The 25244-nt window shown below is 40.7% G+C and overlaps 1 protein-coding gene across 3 annotated transcripts; it reads left to right on the top strand.

Annotated features, from left to right (window-relative positions):
• The first annotated feature begins 3119 nt into the window (after window positions 1-3119).
• ppp2r3b (protein phosphatase 2, regulatory subunit B'', beta) lies at window positions 3120-25221 on the top strand. Of its 3 annotated transcripts, XM_020100733.2 has the most exons (15): window positions 3127-3321; window positions 4055-4448; window positions 14017-14202; window positions 14597-14700; window positions 15360-15462; window positions 17233-17307; window positions 17432-17518; window positions 17917-18073; window positions 18876-18924; window positions 19041-19130; window positions 19733-19908; window positions 21093-21211; window positions 21297-21403; window positions 21880-21921; window positions 23385-23523. In XM_020100733.2, the coding sequence occupies exons 2-14, from the start codon at window positions 4095-4097 to the stop codon at window positions 21896-21898; spliced, it is 1626 nt and encodes a 541-aa protein (XP_019956292.2). In that variant the 5' UTR covers window positions 3127-3321; window positions 4055-4094; the 3' UTR covers window positions 21899-21921; window positions 23385-23523. The 3 variants fall into 3 exon arrangements, with proteins under 3 accessions (XP_019956291.2, XP_019956292.2, XP_019956294.2); XM_020100732.2 differs by lacking the exon at window positions 21880-21921 and having other exon boundaries at window positions 3120-3321; window positions 23385-25221; XM_020100735.2 differs by lacking the exons at window positions 3127-3321; window positions 4055-4448; window positions 21880-21921 and adding an exon at window positions 10683-11158 and having other exon boundaries at window positions 23385-25221.
• The last annotated feature ends 23 nt before the right edge of the window (window positions 25222-25244 follow it).

Raw genomic sequence — 25244 nt, 5'->3', positions numbered from 1 at the left:
ATACAGATACATTGCAATGGTATAAATGTACCTCAGACTAATTTTCACTCAAGAAATACTTATTTGATTTATTTGTTTCTCTCTGTCTTTCAACGTGAAGATAAATCAACCAACTTTAAAAAGAAAATCTCACCCCTCAAGATCTTTATAGAAAATCCATTATGCAAAGATTAAAATTAAATTCACGTTACTTCCAAACCCCACTGACTGTTTTCAATCTTCTTTCTTTAAGTATTTTCTTTTGGCTAAAACTCCCAGTATTTTACAGTTTGTGGAAACCTGCAAAGACTATGTGAGTAATTTTAGAATATTCTGAAAAGACAGGATGTTGGTTTGTCTTGTCTGACACAGTGAGCTCAAACACTATTATCATCATTGTGTAAACTTTGAGTCAAATTTAAACAGAAGTTTTGATTATAAAAGTGCTTATTATACGAGAACCAAAATTATAGCTCAGTGTAGCTTTAAGTTTAGCAACACCAGAATCCCCAGGTTCACCAGAGGATATTAAGGCTTGCAAAGAAATCAGAGTTTGCTTGATTGTAAATAAATAATTTGTTAAATGGAAAAGTACCTGCCAGTGTACTAAGTAAACTACCCATCTATATTTAAACACTTTTGTAAATAAACCAAAAGTTCAAGGTAAATTAGGTAGATAAGTAATTCATGTTGCACTTCATCTGATTAAAAAAATGAGATTTTGGAATTTGTGGAAATCAAATTTAATAAGAAACAAAGTTTACAAAGTCAACTAAACTTCCACAATATGAATCCAACTTCAGCCTGAAAACAACCATGGCCTATTGCCTAGTCTACTATGCACATAGAACATGGCACCATCCAAATAATTCTCTATAGCGCACAGCTACAACACAACACTTTCAACTTTATTCACTCCCCTTATTAGAGCAGATTGCTTATCGCCCACTTCACAGAGCACCCATACAACATAGCTGACAGCAGTAAGGGAGAGCTGCACACATGAACTCCTCACTAACACTTTCCTACGCTAACCAGCTGTCCCCCTGTGGTTTCAGCCTCGGCCAAACCTTTGAAATGTCCTTCAAGGCGTGAGAAAACAACATGTACATTGCTTTGGGTAAAAATCCTATTTGTACACTGTAATTACACTTTGAAAAGTTGCAAAGTTTCAAGTTTCAAGACCTTCACTTTTTAACGTTCTCTGTTGTAAAGAACAAAATGGTTTCTCATTACATTCTGCGCCTCGGACGACTTTGAATGTTTCAGACTTGATTTGCCGGCGTTATCAAGGGAAGCAATCAGGAGAACTCAGTCAATAATGTTCACCGCCGTGCAACCGCCATTCATTTACTCTTTACAACAGGGCTACAGGCACTTTTAGGTGCAGTTATTAACGAGACAGCAATTTGGAGCGATAGGTGTCCCTAGTGTCCTTCATGCTGAAAACACAGAGAAAGTGGTCAGGTAAATATTTTTAAATCAGTCTACAACTGTTCGATGTCTTCAGGAAGAATTTTCCCTGTTCGCTACAGAACTATATTTAAAATACCATCCACTGTCACATCGTAGTAATCATGCTATGGAAAACAAACTAAAAATAATCATATAATAATAATAAAAACTTATAGAACTGAAAGAAAATTCTGTTAAATTTTTTTGGAACTATAAAAGTTGTATAGTTGGCATAAGTATAATTACCCTGTATATTTACAGAAATGTATAGTATAGTTCTTTTTCAAAGTAATGTTTGTGCAAGTGAAAATAATTCCAAGTGGAATTGTTAGTATACCATTTACATTGGACCCTGTGATCATGAAATCTGTTTCAGCAATTTTCATGTGACATGTTTACCACTCAGGTGCATCTAAAATGTGATTCCCCTTCTCCTATATATGCATGAAATAAATATTTTGGTGGTTGAAGCCTGCTTGGGTCTGGTATAAAATGCAGAGCTAGAAAGTCCCTTCCTGATGAAAACAATCCACCTCGATTTTGCTCCGAGTGTCAAATATGGTGCCAATTATTTAGACTGACCTTTCCTTGAGTTGCTTGCTTTCTATGCTGGGGATGCAGCGAGGGAGCCTCGACGTCTCGGACCACTCCTCCCCACAGTAATCAATAAATATGTCCAACTCCATACACACCAGGTGCTCAGCCCAGCTGCTTTTAAGAGTGCGGCTATGTGGAGAGAAAGGAGAGTGGAATCAGGCACAGATGTATCATTGTTATTCATGCAAAGACAGTCAGGATCAAGTTCATAAGAGGCTAAATTGAACACACGGGACTGGTTTCCTGGAAATGAGAACTGCAGAGATGACCAGCTTGACTCTGGGTTGTGCATTGCATGAGGAAAATCAATCATGAATTAACGAAAACAATGTAGATGTAATGTAACATGTAATCATATATGCTGAAAGCTGTGTATAAATATAATTGTGTAAAACAAGGTAAGTATGCATCAGCCTCAGCGATCACATTATTTATATCATCCGGACTCCAATTAAATTATTATTTTCATTATTGAGCTGCTGATTAATTCCTCAATTAATGACCATTATAATTTACAACAGGCCAGTGTAATAGTCGTCATTTTATCCATCCAAGTACACCAAATACAACGAGGCAATAGTAACTACACACCGCATGGGGTCATTTCTGTAAAAAGTATTATAGGAGCAATTGTTGCAGATCTAGATTTTACACTGGTGTCTTATGAGAAAATGAAAGATGAAGTTATTGAGACAAGAAGAGGTGAAATATAGAGTATTTAGTAATTAGACATTTAAGTAATACTTTGAGGTTTTATTCAACTCCACCAACCAACATGGATTTCTTACATGTGAAATCAACAAAACACTACAAGAAGGTAATAGTAAATAAACATGATTGGGGTATTTGTGCAAGATAGTACTTTGGTTTACAGAATACTTACTTCACTACTTTTACTGGGGTGTGTACTACATCAGAAGTAGAAGTAATACTGGAGTGGAGAAGTACATTTATACACCGCAGTGGGTAAAGACAGCGGAGCTTCACGGTGACAGGTGTCCGCTGAAGGCGGCTCTTCCCCGGGAGGGGAGGCGCTGCTGCTCCCGGTGTGGTGAACTCTCACCCCCGCGGGAAGTCTCGCGTTAGTACCCCTGCGGTTACCAGGGGAACGTGATCGTGAAAAGTTGGCCGGCGGGCGACATGAGCACCGGGCGAGGAGGCACCGGAGAGGAGACACCGCTTCCCCGCGTCTTTCACCGGTGAACAGTCGGTGTGACACCGCTTCGCTCATGGGGGAAGCGACGTAGAGTCGCATCAACACATCCGGCGTCTTCCTCCATTCACGCCGAGGTCTGTAGCTTCTCTGAGTCAGTCGGCTAACGTTAGCTTGGTAATGCTATCCTAGCTAACACACTGTTGTTGTTGTTGCTGTCTGCTGCTCCACGTCTGTCCACCCCGGGCTTCTCTAAAAGCAGCTTTACCCGGGATTCAGCTCTTTATTCACCGACTTGAAGCTGCTGTGTTCCCGGTAGTGGTGTGATAAGATAGCTAACGTTGAAGGGGTGTTGTGTTAGTTCACTTTTGCCTGTGGGCTAGAGGTATTGATGCTTCGCGCTAAAATTCAATAGCTTCGGTGGGTGAAGTGGTGCGAGTGTTAGTTCATATCATCACTGCATTCATCACCAGCTCCATGCCTGTGCAGAAATACAGGATGAGGCTGAACACGGCTGGAGGATGTGGCCAAAGATTACATCACGATAACAATGTTCATATCAGTGGACACTGATAATCATCACGATACACGTCTCATTACTATTTCATGTTTAAAGTTTAAGAAACTGCTCCTGTGGAGTTAAACTCATCTTTATTTTCCAGAGAATGACAAACTTTTTACAAATCTGAGGTAAATCAATGATGTGTTATACCTCACTCTACTTACGCAATTCATAATCAAGTTGTTTATATTTATTCAACCTTTGTTATATCGCTAGTGATGGAAGTTCTCCTGCAATACTTATTGGTGTATATTGTTGTATTGCTCTGCCCTAAGATCGTGTGCTCTGTCGTCTTATTTTCTACACAGGGGCCGTTATCAGCGAACTCAATAAGTTAAACTCTGCAAGATGCCGTCACCACAAGTCCTCCAGCCGGTCCTCAAAATGAAGGTGGACGAGCTCTTCCTCAACTGGTTGAGTGATCCTGCAACTCAGTCACAACTCAAAGATTATCTTGACCTCATCAAAAGCGGACAAAACATTGATCTGAGCAGCGGGGATGACCAGGACAAAAGGTCCCTGAGCTTCAAGGATAACAACAACGTGGCATCCCAAAGGAACCTGGCAGAGAAGAGGCCCGCTGCCCTCAGCACTCCCTCCAGCCCTCCATCTGCCAGTACCCTGCCCTCTGGCAGTAGCAGTAACACCAGGGTGACAGGACCCAATGGCAGAGTACTACGGAGGTCTGTCAGCACAAAAAAGGTAAATTATCTATTGAAACAGTACATGAGAAGATTGAGCAACATTAAAGTGGTTCTTATCAGATTTTCCCATAGCATGTCGCTGATTGGCTACGCTCTCAAACCTCTTATCCAAACGATTATGAAATAGTTTCACAGGTTTTAACAAGATTTACTGGGTCTTAGGATGGCCTGCCACATGGCTTTCATCTTAGCTTGATGGTAATGACATCCAACACTAGGTGTGGTCTGCTGTTTATGCCTTCTCCCTTGGGCCACCGCAAGTAGCTGTTACTTAAGGGTGTGTTGCACAGTCTATAAGCCTGGAATAAATTCCATAATGAGAAAGCTCAGTTAATACCTGAGTCACCAAAAAGAATGTTAACTTCACTTTAACAGTTTCTGAACATTTGTTTTGTTAGTTTTTTTAGTTTATTGTTAATTAGAAACCACAAGGTAAACCTACATATGTTATTTTGAAACACAGTGTTGCAAAAACAGAAGGAAATGTCAACAGACCTTTTGCATGAAAGATATTTCTACATTTCCCCCTTGGAAAAGCACAGGCGTGTAGAATAAAATAAAAAGCTAATTTCCCTTTTGCTGCTTAAATGTCAGGGTTCTGGTATGGTGCATGCTGGCTCATTGTCACAGCTCAATGGGACACTTGACAAATATAAGTGTCACTACTAATACCTGTGCTTATGCTACTTTGACAAATCAAAGTATCTACTATCTTTGAGAACTGTCGATTATGGTGACGCTAATTATGCTTTTATGGGTTTGTATAGTCAAAAGTTACACCTCGTCAAATACAACATCCAACACTCAAGTTCAAAATTACCAAGTTTATTATTTTTTCTTAAACCCTCAATTTGTGATTTAATGATTGAACACATGGACTTTAATGGGTTTATTCAATCAGAACTGACTGTTCATAGATTTCAATGGTTAGTTTCTTAAACCTGACCCCGCTGTGTCCTCTAGGATCTTTTTTTCTAGGCTGGCCACAAGAGGCTGCTGAGCAGCCTGCAGCATCAGAAGCGTTGGGGGGTCTGTCCACTCTGCACTGTCATAGTGGAGCCTCCATGTCTATAAGCATATGTAGCAATTATTAGTCAAATACTTTCCAAATGTTCAGGCCTCACCCATGAATTAATGTGGTATGAGAGGTGGGAGTGTCTGAACCTAGCCTATTACTGGCACTCTGGTTCCTCCTGTCGGCCTGTGTTTTAGAACTCTTTGTGCTGTGACGGGAGTCTGTGGAGTTGTTGGAATTTTGCTTTGGGCTGTTTAGTAAAAGAAGAAATCAAGCTGCTCGAAACTGGTAAAAGGCTCAACAGGGTCTGAAAATCTGTTGAAGGAGTCCTACTCCATCTGCCTAAGAAAAACAACATGACAGCCGGCAATTGTGGTAGATTGTGTATATTAGTGATTGTGATGACAGTGAGGCAGCCAGACAGCTGGGGGCACATGCTCTGAGAGACTTCCACATGTTGTTGACATGCTAAAGACAGTCATGAGGAGGCGTCCAAGTGGTCAGTGGTGCGACATCTATTCTCTCTCTGTACACCAACACTGTAGAAGTAGACTCAGAACAAGGCATTTGTTTCTTTTAAACTATGAAGATTTTTACATATTGTGTTGTGTATATAACAATGCACTTCCCATATAGGTCGTAGTTGAGGCAAGTAAATATGAACCAGAGCCACACATTTTCAAATGCTACTACTATCAAGAGTCCAAAATTAAAGTCAGTCTACCAATGGACATAATCAGATTTTCATATCCTCTTGTCCACAGCAAACTTCATGATTTACTAAACAATAGTACTTTGAATGTACCACCAGCTTATTGTCTTTCTAACCCCAATTCTTTTAATGGGTCTATAAAGAGGCTGGACAGTTGTGAACTTTTTCATTCTCGCATTCTTGTCTGTTTCCCTCTCCTGACCTTTTCCCCCTAATGCCATTCTCTCACCCCAGATTAATAAAGCAACTGCTGCACAGTTTGTGTACTCTGCTGTGATGTTTCATGGCATGTGCCCTCGCTGTGTCACTCAATATTAAAAGGATTGTGAGGTTGTATAAAGCAATAGTTCTATTTTTAGACAACAGAATGAATTCCTGCATACAGATGCATTCTTCGAAGGATTACTCAAAAATTCAATTTATGTCGCACTGATGCAGCCTGGAACAGCTGGTCTGACTTTGACATCAGACACTGATATAGATAGCCTTGGTTCTCTTGCGTTGGCATTAGATACCCAGAACTCTGCCAGGGAGATGAGATGTGGCAGCACATTCATCCTCTGTGTAATTTACTCTGAAACTGCTACTATTGGATGCTTCCCATTATCAGAATATGTGGTTTCAGATCTGTTATTTACACTTTGTACAGTAATCATCAGCCCACTATAAATGTTTGCTTTTGGGTTCTGCTCTTCCTTCACATTGCGAGAGCAGTTAGGTGACAAACACATGCATGGCCGTATTTATATAGAGCAACAGAAATAAGTTTCCTTTGAGTGTTTACTTTTTCTTCTGTTCTCGATGTCTACATTTAGGATCACCGGTTATTTCTCAAGACGTCTTTTTATAACATGCTTAGTTGGACTCAGTAACATAGAAGCTATTTGAAGCAGGGGTCCAGGGTCACGTTTTCAGTTGCCTGACCTGTCGAAGAGTGTTAAACTGTTTCCCACAAGTGCTTTTATTTTGGAGTCTTGGCAACCTGTCAAATGTATGTTTTCAAAGTTCTAGTTCCGGATAAGACTCAGTTATTTTAGCCTGTTTGAGATAGCATAAAGAAATACAAGGTGTCTGTCAACTGATGCATTTAAAAAATATTTCTTCTACATTTATCTGATTTGTCTGATAAGTGGTCTAATATTTAAACGATTTAATTTCCTTACCCTTGATTAATCGTTTCAAGTCTGGAGTCTATAATGGAATGATGTAAATATTTATATAGCAGTATAAATGCCATATTGTCCAGCTTGCTTATTATAATGCTTAACTATTCAGCAGTAATGAAATTCCATGAAACTAAAAGGTTGTATCACCACATTCTTTTGGTAGATATCTTAAATAAAGTTAAATTTTATATAAATATGTGTATAACAACTAATTGCTGTAAACTATAATCATATAAATACAATACAGACAATAAAGCAATATTAACATTGCAGTCACTTTAAGAATGTAATGGAATTGTTGGGGTGTTGTGTTCTGTAACTCTCTTATCTTTGCGGCTTCTTTCTTTAGCGATCATACCCTTTGCTCCACTAGTGGAGACATGTAGACTACATAGGTTTTTGGTAACTGATAGGCTCTGCTTGTGCATTATCACTATTATGCAAGCTAGCTGATCTGCGCACATCATGTTCTACTTGTAGTCCTTCCCTGAGCCCACCACGTTGTCAGTCAGGCCTATTTTTGGCCCACGTTCACATGTATCCCAAAATCCCCCCGTCAGACATCCGATTGTGGTGGATTCAGTTGGTGCTTTTTGGGATTTCACAGCAGCATTGGTTCTGTACCCTTGTCATGAATCGGTTGTAGCTCTACCCCCACGGTTGTGATAGGCTGAGTCACCTCTGTGTGGCCGTACTGTGGCACACGTCATTGGTTCGATCAAGTTAGTTAAACACACATGAAGCCAAACATAGTAAATGTGGGACACCATGTATGCCTGTATCGACTGGTTGGCAGAGGGGCCCTCAGGGGAATTTTGTTCAGGTTTCCCACCCTTCTCTTATGTATTACTCTCTCCTGTTGCAGATCTGCTATGCTTGTTGACACTTGAATATCACAGTTTTGAATCAAAAGTGCTGAACGCCACATCTGTTGAAGCTCAACTCAAAATACAACCTCAACAAATAGTCATCTGACTGCAGGAAAGCCAAACATCCAGACACATCAGTGGTCACTAACTTCATACAGTGTGTTCAGTAATCTCATCCCTTATGTAATGAGCGGAACATGACCGGACACATGTTTCTGTACAAATCAGATTTAGCACTTCACAGATTAGACATACTGTGAGGTCAGTCTGAGTTCTTGTTTTTTTTCCTTTTTGTCACAGTGACCCGTTACAGTGTGGATGTAGGACTTCAGCAGCCTGTGTGACTGACACATGCTTAGTGGTGTTTGCAGGACAATCTGCCTGCAGTGGTTATAAGATGATTTGGTCAGTAAGGCTTGCTGGACTTTCTCCATTTGGGTTATTTAAAAGGCATTCACAATGATGGAGGCATTAAGCTTTCTGGTTGTATGTCTGCTCTTTTCTCTTAATTAAGGATAGACTCCTTCAACTTTAGAAGTCAAGGTGACAGTGACCTTACATTCATCCCATTCTGAGGATGTTTGTCTCTGGAACCTTGAGGGAAAGTCATTACACACGGTCACTTTGTGCTCATATAACTAATTTTTGAGAGGAGAACTCATGAGCTACTTATGATAAAATACACACAATGAATTAGCGTTCACTTATAATTAAGGGTTGTCTGTGAAAGCCAGGCACTTCATACACTTGTGTGTGTGGTATCTTTATTACCGGCTGCTGTTCCTACCACATGTACTCTAGTGAGAAAAACAACAGAGCTGTTTCCACATATGTAAAACAAATCATTATTCCTGCTGCGTTGCGATGCCTCTGTTTGTGGAACAGACTCCAGATTTTTTTTGCTCCAACACAGATGACAAAATAACGGACAGAACAGTGTTCCATGTGAGTTGACAGTTTCATGTGATCTACCAGGTTTTATTTTGGTCTTGGCACAAACAGCTTATCAAGCCTGTGCAGTGTCCTGTGTGGATGATAACAGGAACTGGGTTTGAGCAGAAACCAGTGGAAAACTGTGAACTTTGTGATCCTGTCAACTAAAAATACGATGGGTGTGCTTTCAAGAGTACAATAACATATACAAATATATGTTTATATACATAGTCTAATAATGCAGACATATGTGTGCCATTTTTATTTGATTAACATTTCCATCAGTAGGCACTATAACATGTACATGTGCTGGGCTTTCCCTGTGTACGGTCACTGTTGTGAAGGCAACCCAGAGCTGTTAAATCAGCTCAATTCTGGAGAATTGATGTAATTGCTATCACTGTGAGACAGCAGCAGCAACCGGAAGCAAATGTTTGTTTGAGAACTAAAGATACACTCTTGTTCCTCCAGAGCTAGTTTCTTGGCTTGCCCCAAACAGCGCTCGCTAGTGCTTTTAATAGGCGCAGACTGGTTCGGTCATCATTCTTTGAATTTGACATGTGCCCCCCCACCTCCTCCTCATCTCCTCCCACTGCCCATCAACTATAATAAGATAAGGAATGGCTGGCAGCCCAAGCTTGCAAAGGGAAGGCAAAACAAAGACCACCATAAGATAGGATGCAGAATTTTTGAATATATGTTTGTGCTTACCTCCGCCAAGGGGGTTATGTTTTCACCCCTGTCCATTTATTTGATGGTTTGTTTGTTTTTAAGCAAGATAACAGAAAAAAACTGAGCAGATTTCCACAAATCTTGGTGGAAGGATGCAGTATGGGTCAGAGAAGAACCCATTAAATTTGGTGTGGATCCAGGGTTTTTTTTTCATTGTCTTCAACAGCTCAAGAAAGATAGTTTTTCTCAACATTTTCCCAGGAAATAATTCACGGATCTTGATGGATAAAAATCTGGCACATTTAGGGAATTGATGAGTGTGAATCTATGAGTGTGTGCAATACAGTCTAGCTTGATTGAGTTTAAGGGGACGGTTGAGACCTGGTAGAGGTATGTGCTCCGCTGAGATGTCCATATCAAACCTTGGTTTATTTGTATTTATTTGCACATGACTCATTAAGTTAAGTTAGTCTTCTTCCTGTTGTTGTGAAACTCCCAGTTAGATTTAGTAGCAGATTTAGTAAAGTAACATGTGGCATTCATTATATTCCATCACTTCATTGTCCAAGAGACTGGATGTCCAATTTTAGGGCTCACAGCACAATCAAACATTCTCTGAAGTGTTCTGTAGTGTGGGAGCTTTTTAGAAAGGAAGCCAGTGAACATGAGCACCGTGTCATTGTGGTATTGAGGTGCATCCTTCACTTGGCCCCTGTGGCTGCTGCAAGCTGCAACAACAGGTCTGTCTCTTTGCATAACCTTCCATGAGCACAGAGGAATGCAAACTGGAAAGGGCAGATCCATTGCACACACCCCTCCCATCCTACACTTACACTAAGTGAGTCCCACACACATCCAGTCCGTCACTTCTTATCTCTTCAGCAACTTTGGGGCAAGGGCTCCCTGACCCTGTGCAGTGTGTGTGTGGTGTGTAGAGACCGAGACAGGGCAGCAGTCAGAGCTGAGATTGTGCGACCCGATCTGGAATGAGAGAGAGAGTCACAGTTGCAGCTGCTCTCTTGCATTAAGAGGCTCTCACTCTGACAGAGGACAATCACAGGGACACAGGGACAGAGGACTTCCACGGCTGCCGCTGCCTTATGCCCTCAGTGTTGACTACAACTGAGTGATTTCCACAGTGAAGAGGATAACTGGATTGAGTATTATTGTGCTTGTTTATATGTGTTCCCCGTCCTGTCTGGCGCGAGGATGAGGATGAAGGAGCTGTCTTTGCGTCAGGACCCTGACCTGAGGAAGGAGTTGGCTCTGCTGGCACGTGGCTGTGACTTTGTTCTGCCATCTCGCTTCAAGAAGAGGCTCAGAGCTTTCCAACAAGGACAGGCAGGTGTTTGTTTGAGTGTACCCCCCACTGAACAGGCTTTGCCGGCCTGTCAGCCAGTGGGCAGGTCTATTAATGTGGACTGGTATGTGTGGGCTTAATATCTTGGTGTTCAGATTGTATTGTAATACAAATCTACTATAATTCCGGCCACATATCCCTTATTGTTTACAATTATTCATTACAAAGTGGAGGATTATGTATTTTGAAGATGTGAGGACAAATGAGCAGTTGCATCACTTTCTCCAGACATATTTACACACAACTGTGAATTGCAACAGTTGTGCAATCATGTCTGCTCAGTGAATTACTTACAAACAGACATGAGATGTGAGCCTTGGTTATAATGATGGTGTGATGTTTCATCCCGTGTGGTATGTTGTGCTCATATCCTTCACTGTCCTCTTTCAGGACATCATTGTCAACGTGCAAAATGTCATGTGGCTTACCAGTTGTGCTCAAGAGCTCTGCTAGTGGTTAGCATGACGAGAGAGAGAGGGGGGGAGAGGGAGGGAGAGAGGGAGGAAGAGAGGGAGGACAGTGCCGGCAACAGGAGATGTTTATGTCCTTTTATAGCCATGACTGACACCAACACACAGGACAGAGAAGAACAGGATCAGCGGCATTTATTAAAAATGAGCAGATTACCTCTGAGAGAACACTGTAAAACATTTTCACTCCATACTGCTGCAAATACATGCAGAAAGGACACAGATAAATAAATTCCAATAATGTCCCTGGCCCTCCATATTTTTTTTTTAGGTTTTTAAAAGTTTTGTTGTCACAAACCCAATGTTTATATCTAGAATCTTTCAACTATGGTCAGAGGTGTGAACAATGAGTAGAATGTGTCAGGCTAAAATAAACAGCAAGTCGGTATTTCGGTCTCTTATCAGGGCGCTGTGTGGGTGTGTTTATTTGAGTATTAAAAGCCACAGAGAATGATCCTGATGTGTAAATAGTCTCTAAATATGAGATGACTTTTGAGTCAAGTGTGCTCTCCTCAAGCTGTTTTAAATAACTGGCTAATATGTGCAACATAACACAATTGGATCCTGAGGCATTCTTGCTTTTTATATGTGGCTGTGGAAATATCGTGACGGTCCTCAGCAAGCCACACACTGTAGATTTCGTCAATTCCCATGATCGTGTCTTGGTATGTCAGCTGTGCTTGGTTGGTGTGGTAAATCATGCTGGTTAGGAATTAGATTTAACATGACACGGAGGCCTGGGAACAATGTTACACAATGTTGTTGTTGTCAGATGTATAAAGAAAGACTGGTTTCCACTATCATGACTAGACTTTATAGCTTTATAACACTAATAACTGCAAAGGCTTCACATACAGAGCTTTTGTTTTAAGGTTGTAAATAAATACACAGGTGTGTCCAGGCTCATATATTTGATGGTTTCTGTTTTAAATGTATTAAAGAGGTGTAGCACTATTGAATAACATCTATTGGAGCTGGTTAGAAATGAATTGGTAAGGAGATACAAGGAAATTGAACGCAGCATTGTGGCTAATATTAACTTCAAACTAACGGACCTATAACCCCTACTGTACAGTTCAAACACACACACACACACACACACACACACACACACACACACACACACACACACACACACACACACACACACACACATCACATGCCAGCTCCACACCTTTTGCTGCTTATTGTATCTGCTCAGCTGCATACTTTGAGTTCCTTTTTTATGCGTATGCATTTATTGTAGCTCTCCCCTAGGAATATAATCAAATATGACTTCTAGTAATAGAGTTAGTTTGACCTATTGGCCTTTTTTTCCAGCAGACATTTGGCACAACATGCATACAGTATAATATTGCTATTGGCATGTCTTTCCTGCTTTGTCAAGTCAAAATATCTGCAGTGATAAGAGGTTTGTTTCCAGATAAATGGGGAAGTATTAAAAAGTTGTTCTTACATGAAATTAAATCTAATTGGGCTGAAACTAAAGATAGTTTTCATTACCAATTCCTCTGCCAATCATCTTCTTAATTAATCATTTGGTCCATATGTTGTTGGCAAATATTAAAAACCACTCACATTGGTTGTAATTTCCAGAAGTACCTCAAATACTTGATAACCTTCACATGTCACAAAGAACAGCAGTAAATCATCACATCTGAGAAGCCGGAGCCACAAAATGTTTTGCATTTTAGCTTGAAAAATGATAAATTTAACTTACTTTGCAACTGATAAATATAAGGTGGTTTGAAACATTATTGACAAAAGAGTATTATTTGAATGTGTTGGTAAGAGAACAAATTTTGTAGTAGAGATCACATATTGTGCTATTAAAAACAAGTTGTAAATAAGTAAATCCAATTTCTGAATGTTGAAATGCTTTATTTCTTATGTAGAAATAGAGTAATAGCTCTGTCAGTGGATTAACACATGTAGATCTTATTCATGATTGATTTTCTCCGCCATGTCTACTTTATCTTGTTATATACATCCCTCAGATTAGACATAATTTGAACAGATGCTACTAACAAGTTGCTAACAATACTAGGTCAATCGAGGCTTTCAGCAACTATTTATCAGGCCAAACATTCAGCACCTGTTAATGTCAGTTTACGCATCTTAATTGAAATCTGTTACAGCCTTACAACCCTGCAGAGAGTAATGTGTATCACAGGCGTATCTATTACAGATAAATGGATACCATTGCCGAGTAGTCACAACTCTTCCCTTTGGGTTGATGAGAGGTGTGGTTACACGAGTGCCAGCAGTGCAGAGTTTGTGCTAAGACAAGCCTCAGCACATGGACTACTTGAACCGAGAAGTGTTTGCAAGCATTATTGGCTAACAGTTTATTTCTGTGTTTCTCACAGGCCCAGGTGAGGACGGAGGAGCCCGTCACCACAGCGCTCAGTGAAAGCATTCCAAAGTTTTACTTCCCACTAGGCCGGCCCCAGGCCAACCTCAACATCGACAGCCTCATTTCCAAAATTGAGAAAATATTTTCCCAATTCCCAAATGAAAGGGCCACCATTGAGGACATGGGGCAGGTTGCCAAGGTGAGAATGTGATTTGTAGCACGGCGGTTGAGCTGCCACCCAGCTAATTATTTTCATTTTTGCCATTTAGCTCCTGACTTTACAAATGTTTACAGATTTTTTTTTTTTTTTTTAAACCCCATGGAAAATATTATCTTCATCTCCTCGGGGAATGTGAGCAATGGCCTGAGGGGAACCTGAGTAAAGAGAGAAATGACAACTAGATTTCCTCGGAAGTCTGCAAGTGATGCAGCACTGCTTTCGAAACCAAACTGAGTCATGTGTCATTGTGATGTTCTTTCATGCATGAAATGTCACATATGTAAAATTAAAGTGCTATATATTTTTCTCATCCATGGTTTTCCTTTATGTCCACACCACACACAACCCCATCCCTCCCTCCTCGTCTCCTCAGGCCTGTGAGTGCCCTGTCTACTGGAAAGTGCCATTGTTCAACTCGGCTGGAGGCGACAGGACGGGCTTCGTGTCGGTTCACAAATTCGTGGCCATGTGGAGAAAGTAAGACAATAGCTCCTCTTATTCTCACCCGACTACTGGTTCAGTCACTCACAGCCAAATGGCTCACACTGTCTCCTCTGGACAATGATGACGACTCGCGAGGGATCACAGATGCTGCATGCAGCTATCTGCTATTATCACATTTTCCTTTTCATTTAACAGAAATCATTGATCACAAAGCCCTTGTACAACACTCAAAGGGGACAGTCTCTTTGCATATACAGTATATAAATGAAAACAACCATTAAGTGTCTTTCTGTTTGAAGAGAATACCATTGGTGTTTTGTAATGGTGGCTGCTCGCTGTCTGCTGAACACGATTGCATGCTGTAAGCATGGTCTTGTATTAATGTATGAGCCTCCAGAGAACTGCACAGACCTGGCCTTTGACTTGAGCTCATGACTGAGCCCTTCTCAGATGAGAGGCCACACCACACGCCTGCGTTATTTTTCCGCCGCCACCATAACTCTCCACGCTTATAATCACCAAGCAGCTATTCAGAATTCTAATTTCAGAATGTATTATACCTGCGTTTGCACTATTATGTGGAACTATTCAAAACCTGTGTTGCCAAAAGAATGATAAAAAGCATAGAGAGAACATGGGAGTGAAGGGGGGGAGTAACCTTGCAACCATCTGTTCTCTCTTTTCTTCTCCAGAATTCTGCAGACCTGTCACAATGACGCTTCTAAATTCGTGCACCTCTTGGCCAAGCCTGGCTGTAATTACCTGGAACAAGACGACTTTATTCCATTCCTGCAGGTACGGGCTGCAGCACACCCAGGGAGAGGGTTGAACTTGGCACTGTGGTATGGCAAAAATTGCATTGGGTTGAGTGGTGTGAACTGGACATTTAATGTGGTTGAGGACTAATTTAGGGATATTACTGTAAGCCAGTAATATGGTGGTGGAGATTCTCCACAAGAGGAGATTCCACTGGTGAAGGATTCAAACTCAGCCAAAATTAACCAAGTGAAGATGGAGGTGAAAATGTATCTGATGTAATCTGGGTTCCTGTAGTGTCTTAAAAAGTTTAAAATGGATTATTATGAATTTTAGGCTTTAAAAAGACTTAAATACAGTAAAATATTTTTTTTTTTTTTTGATGGTGTGCATAGTTTCTTATAGCTCAGTGTGGTGTAGTTATTTCTCAATAATGCTAGATTAGCACAATGTTATAAAACTACAAACAAGATCATTGTGGAACAGGTAACAGACAGCTTGGTCAAAAAGACTGTGGATACATGCTCTCTCTGCCTGTACATTAAGATAATGTAGTCTATAAGTTACTTCACCTTAACTTTTAACTATAGGTTTGTCTCTGTAATTCTGAGACTCGGATATTTCTTCGTATCTGTCGCACTTGACATGGGGCTTATATTTCATTCATTACGGTTTGAGAGAGTTGTTGAAACCTGCAGAAAGCCTGGTAACAGATCGAGATAATCACAGAAAAAATCTTTCAAATCTTTCCCTGAGAATCATGTAATTGACTGTTTGGCCGGTCTCACCATGTGGACCTGCTGTGCTGGCTGTTTGTGTTCTCACTCCACCTGACAAGCTGTTGCTGTTCCGTGCTGGCCCCACCCTACACCTGATTCATTTTCATGCTGGCAGGAGCATGTGGGCTGTGCTGAACAGCCGTTAGCATACCAGCAGAGATGCCTTGTGGCACTCGCAGTTTAATTTGTATGGTTCGGCACAGCGAATCGCCTTTGACTGTTTTGATGAATGAAAGGCGGATTGCAGTGGAGTAGATTTGACTGTCCCCGCCTGTTTCCTGTGCCCCGTGATTTATGTGTTTCTCTATGATTTAATTTCTCACAGTAAGAGTCAAAGAGGCACGACGGCTGCCCTGAAATAAGGCCTTTTAATTTCATTGCCGCCTTCGCATTTATGTCAACAATTCTTTCCTCCGGCAGAAGAGAAGGGGGTAGAATAAAGAAACGACAGGGTTTGATGGCAGGAATATAGCTACAGTGCATTTGAAATGCTGCACACCCCCCTGTGACTTTATGGCATGAGGAAGGAGGGAAGGTTAAGAGCAGTCACCAGCAAACGTCTTTTAACTGGCCTTCCCACCACTTTCCTGTAAAATCAGAAAGACTGAAGCTCATCCTAAAAATGGTTGACCCAGTGAATTCTGACTTCAAAGAAACATTTGAATTTGTGGTTTCTCTGAACAAGGTCTGGAGCCTTTTCTTTACGTAGCACGATTTATAAAGCATATGGGTATGACAGAGTGATGTCGATTGACATTAACGACTTCTGATGTTTGCTTTTAAATTCCCTCTCTGAATGTCATGTGTTCTGCTTCGTGAAAAAAGAAAGACAGATGTGGTTTTCCATGTAACTCATCTGTAATTGTAAATGCAGAATTCAGCTGAACATATGTATTTGTAATTGTAGATCAGCATGTGACAGAGTTGTTATTTTTGCATTCGTGTCCATTAGTTTTGTGAGATATGTTTTGGAATTGAAGCAGATGTGCAGCAGAAATAAAAGGGAGCTAACTTTACTTTATATTTCCAGGATGTGGTGAACACGCATGCAGGCCTGGCCTTTCTAAAGGAGGCACCGGACTTTCACTCACGATACATTACCACGGTATGCTGCCATACTAAAAACACTGCAGCTAGTGAACCAGGAAAACTAGACTGCAATGAATTAGATTTGGTATTTCGGTGTGTTTTCCAATTGCACATGAAAAACACTGTCAACTGTTTTTCAGGTGATTCAGAGGATATTTTACAATGTGAACCGGTCATGGACTGGAAAAATAACAAGTCATGAGCTCAGGAAAAGTAACTTTCTTCAGGTAAATTACTTTTCCCATTTTTTTCTATTTGTTCTAAAAATGCATTTTTAAGTATTTTATTAAAGATGTCTGTAGGTTCTTAATACATATGTCCTTTAATATTGTTTTCGAATTGCAATAAGTATAGGTGCTTTAAGCCTTTTAAAATTTATATCTATGCTAAACCTTGTTTTTTTGTCTAAAATATGAATTAAAGCTTGTTTATATCATTTCAGTCAGATGAACAAACTGTTAAACTGTTTAGCCACATTATCAAACCACTTTATTTGGAGGTAAAACTAAAAGACTAAATTTATCACAGCGTTAGTATGATACAATAAGCAAGAGTAGAGTGGAAGTCATCTTTTTTAATCATTTTAATTTCATATAATGAAGACATTTTTTTCTCACTGTGCCAGAATGTGATGTTGCTGGAGCAGGAAGAAGACGTGAACCAGCTGACAGAGTTTTTCTCCTATGAACATTTCTACGTTATCTACTGCAAATTCTGGGAGTTAGACTCAGACCATGACCTCTACATAGACCAGAAGGACATGGCACGACACAACGACCAAGGTGCATGAACACACCTGACTTTCACCAAGATGTTAACACCTGACTGGAATCAAATATTTACAAATAGGATTTTAGAAATGTTTCTGTGGTTGTAAGTAAGAGGTCAAGATCACTGTGACCTCACAAAAAAACCCTTTTCCCCATGAAAATGCTTTATATTAAGAACACATCTGCAGAATTCTTTCAAATTTGGCTCAAACAATCGGTTGGTTTAAACGATTAGATCAACGTGGTCTACGGTCACGGTGACGTCACAAGAACCTCACAAAGAAGCAGAATGTGTACTGAACTTAGTCAGAACACAAGAAAGTAATTTTCCTTTAACCTTTTGGAACAGTCTATAGTTTCAAACTATATTTAACAATAAAAACAATTAGTAAGTGGTATTTTGGTTCAGGTTTACTGCTCATGTGAAAACACACTCAGGAAAAATACTTGATGCTTCTTCCCCTCACACTTCACAACACATGCTCTCGGTTGACGGCCTGCGAGTGAGGCAGGGGAAATGAGACACAAGATCAATGAGGGAACAGCATATAGTATAGTCTGCTCCAGTGACGCCATGTCTGGAACAATTTCTACAACTATATGGTCAAAATTATGAGTGGAGGATTTATAGTATTGTCAAGGTTGAAAAAAAAAAAAAAAGAGCTGCACTATAGAGTCTGGATTTACTGTCTGAGGGAATGGACTACATGTGTTGTGAAAAAATTGTACATAACTGAGAGCGCTGTTGTCTAAAGAGAGAAATGATTATGTTTTTCCTTCTTGATTGTAACTTATCTTTTTGCTCTTTTTTCAGCCATCTCGCAAAAGATGATTGAGAGAATATTCTCAGGAACAGTAACAAGGCAAGTCAGAAATATCTTGAATTTAAATGATGCTCATTAAAAGTAGCAAACTTTTTTTAAGCATTTTCTGTTCCATTGCTGGTTTTTAATACAAATCATGGGTTTTATTCCATCAGGGACAGACGAGTGCATAAGGAGGGCAGGCTGAGTTATGCCGATTTCGTCTGGTTCCTCATCTCCGAGGAAGACAAGAAGACTGACACCAGGTATGAGGAGACACTCTGCATCCAAAATCACTCCTTTTATTATAAAGTGCTTTACGTATGCAGGCCAACGTTTTATTTTAGTGTCAAAATTCTTAGTGTGAAAGATATTCTACATAGAACAACATTTTTCATACAATTTAAACTTTCCTTTTGCTGCACTTGTGGAAATTACACACAGGTGACACTAAAACTGTAGGTGGTGAAATACAACGACCACAATCCATGAATATCCAGAAGATGTAATTTACTGCTCGCTATAGAGTCAACTATCAGGTCTCTACAGGCTGTTTTTAATGTGGATATTTTAACCGGGTACTGTAGGAAAAGCACAGATGTAAAAAATCAAATCAACGATGACTGAATTTTATTTTGCTGCTGCAGTTTGAGGTTCTTATGTGTAGTCACTCACTGTCAAACTGTCATTGCGTACAGGGACGTTTGAATCATTAATGTTATTACTAACACCTGTGCTTTTCCTACAATTACAAGTCCGAACGTCGGCCGTGAAACCGACTTTTTCTCCACCAATTACGTCCTCTGTCGCTTTATAGCTTTTATGTCTAACACGCACCACTGCCTGCTGCTCTTTTATCTGCGTCCAGTATAGAGTACTGGTTCCGCTGCATGGACCTGGACGGGGACGGGGTGCTCAGCATGTACGAGCTGGAGTACTTCTACGAGGAGCAGTGTCAGAAGCTGGAGGCCATGGCGATTGAGCCCCTTCCCTTCGAGGACTGCCTCTGCCAAATGCTCGACCTTGTCAAGCCTGAGGTCGAAGGTTGGAGCCTTTTTACATTTATACACACTCTCAGATGTTCACGCACCGAGTCAGGCAGCTTCCACTTTTCCTGCCGTGACATTGACAGACACACGTTGAACATTTTCAGTCCAGGTCAGTGACCATTAGTTGAGGGAACAGTTATACATAGAGGAGACACTGACTGACTGGTCTGGACTGACTCTTGCCAGCTGCTCGTGTCGTCCACACTGTCAACAAATTCCCCTCAGAACTTAGCTTTACCAAAAGGCCATGAAGAAGACACTTGTCAGTGTTAAGGCTGTGCATGTTTAGTATTGATAGCCGCAGCAGGAATGTGACCCTAAGTTGACCCGGTGGTTGAGCGGCGGTGGTGCAGCTGTGTAATATAACATGTAATATGAGATGTAACAACTTCTTCACCGTGCGTTTGAGGCTGATGTTTCCCTCGATGGTTACGTCACTGCCAAGCAAAACAACCCTCACATTCACAACCGATTTTAGAGTCTGTTCAAATTTCACATTTAATTAGATGAGATTCGGGGCCGTATGAAATTTGAAGATGTTACATTTGATGACAAGGAGCGAGACATAATATGCAGATCAGAAGAGTCTGCTGGCGTTTTCATAAACAAACTAGAGAGGGTCTAAAATGCCACCGTCGGGGGAGGCAGAACTTTATTCTCTCATCAAGCACTAGTGTCTTTTCTGCTCTTTCAAAAGTAGAAACTAATGTTTGGCTGCTACAAAGATATCACTTCATTTCAGACGTCGCAGAGCAAGTTATCTGGTGGGTTTAGAGAGGAGAGTGTACGTCAGTATTCAAAACACTTCCTGTAAACAGCTTCACACATCAGAAAAGTTTTCAAATTTTCTGTTTCACATCTCTCATTTCAATACATTTGAGTATTGTGAACCTTTTAACAAAATAAACAATTTCTAATAACTTGATATCTTGTCACAGATGATTTAGTTAATTGGAAAAATGACTGACAGATAAATTAATAATTAAACAATCGTGAATCATGAAAGCGACCATTGGTTTCAGCTCTAGCTTCAAATACTGTCACTATATTGCTTCGTAGTTTGATGAGATTGGCCCACTCCCCCGCCAACCTGACAAATATATGGATGCCATAAATTATCTGTCTGTGTGTATGTGTGTTTGGGAAGCTGTCTAAAGTGACTACCTTTACTCTGCCCAGGTAAGATCACGCTGCGGGACCTTAAGAGGTGCAAGTTGTCCCACATCTTCTACGACACTTTCTTCAACATCGAGAAATACCTGGACCACGAGCAGAGGGATCCTTTCTCTGCTATAAGGGTAAGGAAGGTTAAACTCCGATAGGACGTCACCAGATGTGAAATAGATTTGTGAAGCTGATGATGTCATTTGTCGTGTGTTTAAGGAGGTGGAAACAGACGGACAGGAGGTTTCAGACTGGGAGAAATACGCTGCAGAGGAGTACGACATCCTGGTGGCGGAGGAGGCAGCCAACGATCAGTGCAACGATGTGTAAGTCTGCTCGGATACAGCTGCTGCTACAAACCAGGGCACAATTTAATGTGACTGAATAAAGGTGTCATTTTCTTTACTCGTCACTTTTCATGCACCTTCTTCTGTCTGCATTCTACAGTGTAAATTCACATTTTTCTAAAACAGTATTTTTCAGGTGTAATTACAAGCAGCAGAAGTTATTTCATGCCCCACTTTATTGTATTAATTTCTGCAAATTTCTTTAAATACAACAATTCAGGTTTTTGTAGGAAAATATATCTTACCTCATGAAATATTATTTCATGTTATTTAATATACAAGAAAATATTCATGTGACCACAGAAGCACAGTGTTTTTACAGGCCCTGGTTATAGCGTTAGCTAGTTTGGCCGGTCTCGTTTCTAAGACTGAGGGTCCGGTAGTGCCGCCCCTGTGAGTAGTGAGGGTCGGTGATAGATGAGGCTGTTGACAGGTCTGTTGTGTGGTGATTATAGGAGCACCACCAACTTCTAAAGGCAGGCTGCTAACCAGAGCAGGTAAGACTCAGAGTAACCTGCAGCGGTGTTCTCCACCTCTCTCCCTTTTCTCCGGGACGAGTTTTATCCTAACCCCCCCTCCCCCCCAGTCTGAGCTGCACTGTTGACAGAAGAGAGTCCGCTCAGTATCGTGTGCACGGGAGTCTGTTTCTGACCTGGACCACTTCTGTTTTTATCCTCCCTGCTCCACTACTGCACCATCTGTGTCCATGCCTTCATGTGGTGCTCCTCCGTCCTCTCTCCGAACACTGGTCTGTTGAAAGGGATAGTTTGACATTTTAGGAACTACACATAATTCATCACCCTCCTTCTCACCAAGAATCAGATTAGAGAAAAAAAGAAGCTACCAAAGAGTAAAAGATCCACCTCGTCCAGGTTCATCTTTTATTACTAAGTGTGTATTTCAGTTTTCTTGGTTTAGCAATTTGTAAACTGTCCATTCCACATAAGCATGGTATCTTAAAAAACAGGAAGAGAAGAACGTGTGATACGTAAGAAATACAAATAGGCAATACAGTGTATATAAGTACATAATGTACACAGTGTCTGTCCACGTTTTGCCTTTATTCCATTTTATTTTTGCCTTTTTCATTTAAAATCTATGAATGAACATAAATCGCTGAAAATATTATTTATCCAGATTTAAAATTTTAAATGGGTCACAGGTTAAAGTGACAGTAATTCATGGGTTTTAATTTGGACAAAACCATTTCCAGTCAATCTGCTAAGCTAAGCTAACTAGCTACTGATTGTAGCGTCACATTCTTCTCGTCTAACTTTCTGCAATAGAGCAAATAAGCAAATTTTCCAAATGTCCAACTATTCCTTAAACATATTTTTCCTTTAATACATTCAGCAGAGTCAAGAGAACTATTGAATGTGTTTTAATGATCCTATCGGAGTTAAATTCATATTGAGTCTTAAAACAACCTCGATGTCTCTGTATGCACATCGAGAAGGTTTTTATTTGCTGTAATTATTCCTTCAGTTCATACCGACTGGTCCACTGTGAGGAGAAATGAGGGACAGGCAGTATTCTGTCGTTCATGTGAAGTAAATCTGAGTTGGACAAATCAAGTGGGTATTTTGTTTCCGTTCGTTATGTCTCCACAGAGCGATTCTTCTCACAGGGCTGCAGAGAGACAGTAACTCAAAGAAGGATTTATTTTTATTAAAATGACTCAGACTCTCTTTTGATTTGTGCTGCTCGTACAGTTAAAGCTTCACGTGAACTTCACATCAACTTTGGCACAGATTTCAGCACAGAATGAGCTCTGTGGATTTAATCCCTGTTACTTACACTGAGAACAAAAAGAGAAAGGGATTTTTAGCGGTCAGTATGAACAGAGAGAATGATTACAGCGAGTAAAGCCTGCCGCAGTGTTCAGATGAGACTCTTGTTTTATTCAGTTTGATGCGTCTGGCTGATCGTCTTCTCCGTGTGTGTGTGTTTGTGTGTTCAGGTACGATAACCCTCTGAGCCCTTTGGGGCAGCACATCTCCACTGAGCTGGGTCTGACAAAGAGACACTTCTTCGAGATTCCCAGTCCGCACTGCAACCTGGACCTGGACGAGTACGAGTACGACGACGACCTGGAATGACCGCGGAGGGTTTTCTCTCATCCTGCTGAAGCGGCGCCAGCTTCCAGGAGTGGATCTCAAACAGCAGCGTTCAGGCCCAGAGATGTGCAGGTTACACTCACTCTGCTTACAAAGACACAAGTTAGAAAACAGAGGACACAGTCGGAGCACTGGTGGAGGTCAGATCTGCTGCAGGAACCGACACACGGGATTGAGAGGATGTGAAGTTCCTCATAATACTGAACCAGAATTTTTAATATTCTCACCTGTTATTAAAAAAACACCACAGTTGGTTTCATGATGCGACGAGCGGCACGGTTTGGACGTTTGATGCCTCCTCATGTTTTAAAGGAGACACATGATGCTTTTTCAGTTTTTTAATCTCCTCTGGCGTGTTAAGCTGCTTTCAGACTTCCAGTAAAAACTCCAGATGATGTCCCAGCTCATGTGGGAATACAGCAGGAGATTATTAGATTCAGAACAAGTAATGTCTTTAACACGTGACGGACGCAAAACTGAAAAAAAACTAAAAGAATACAAATATCTCAGGATGAAAAAGAGTTCGAAAAAGACGGAAAGATTTGGCGACATGTGCTGACGCTGGTGTCCATATGCTGTCAACGACGATCTCCGCAAAGGAATTAACAAAGTTCATCCTGCCTCCCGCAACTCACTCAAAATCTTTTTTCTACGTTGTTGGGAAAAGTGTGTGACCACAGAATCTCCTGCTGCAATCCTCATATGTGAAAATCCAATTCTGGAGAAAGTTCAGCACCTGTAAAGTTTAAATCTCTTCGGTCCTCTGTAAAGAGAGCTCCTCTGCCCCACCGCTCCTGAAACACGTCGTCAGTAGTGAATGTTAAATGGTTTGTATTTACATCGAGTTTTCTAGTCTTGATCACCACTCAAAGTGCTTTACAGTACAGTTTATTACCATTCACACACACACACACACACACGCGGGTAGGGAAGACTGGAATCAAACCGCCGACCTTCTGTTTAGAGGTGGACCGCTCTCCCCCAACACCTGATACTTCCAGGACACTGTGATGTCAATGGAGAGTATGAGGATGTGTTTTCTGAACGTTAGAGCATGTAAACATTAATCCAAATTCAAATCATGAACCTGAGTATGAGCAGAAAACGTCTCCTTTAAAACAGGACAAGTTGCATGTGAACTTGTTTCTTACCTGTAATCTTTGGAGCTACTTCACCGTCTTTACTCACCGGAGCGTCAATCATAACTAATTATCATCTGCAGTCATCGGCTAATTTTACATTCCAGTGATCATAACTGAATGTTTTCTATGAGGCTGTTAATTCATTCACGGTTCGTTTGAGGTGAACGAGCCGCCACCGAGCCCGCTTCACACACACACACACACACACACACACACACACACACACACACACACACACACACACACACACACACACACACACACTCTGTATGTTGTACAGCTCTGTATCTATTATGACTTACTGTATGTGTGAGATGGGGTTTTAAATTATTATAGATGGATTTATAAATAGCTGTAAATATGTATTTGGTGCTTGCTGTGTTGTAAATGATTTGGACGAATGTTTCAGACCGATTCTTTTTTTCTATGTTTTAAAGTACTGAGTTTGTACTTTGACAGAACAAAAGGAACCAATTTTAAAATGTTTTGTTTTTCTTTAAATTAATAATAAAGTCTGGTTAATGGAAGAGTTAAGAAAGTAGAGTCTGAAGTTTCATTCAC

Source organism: Paralichthys olivaceus, chromosome 10 (genome assembly GCF_024713975.1).
Source record: "Paralichthys olivaceus isolate ysfri-2021 chromosome 10, ASM2471397v2, whole genome shotgun sequence".
NCBI lineage: Eukaryota > Metazoa > Chordata > Actinopteri > Pleuronectiformes > Paralichthyidae > Paralichthys > Paralichthys olivaceus.
Note: the sequence above shows the minus strand (reverse complement) of the source record. Positions and strands in the feature narration are given on the sequence as shown.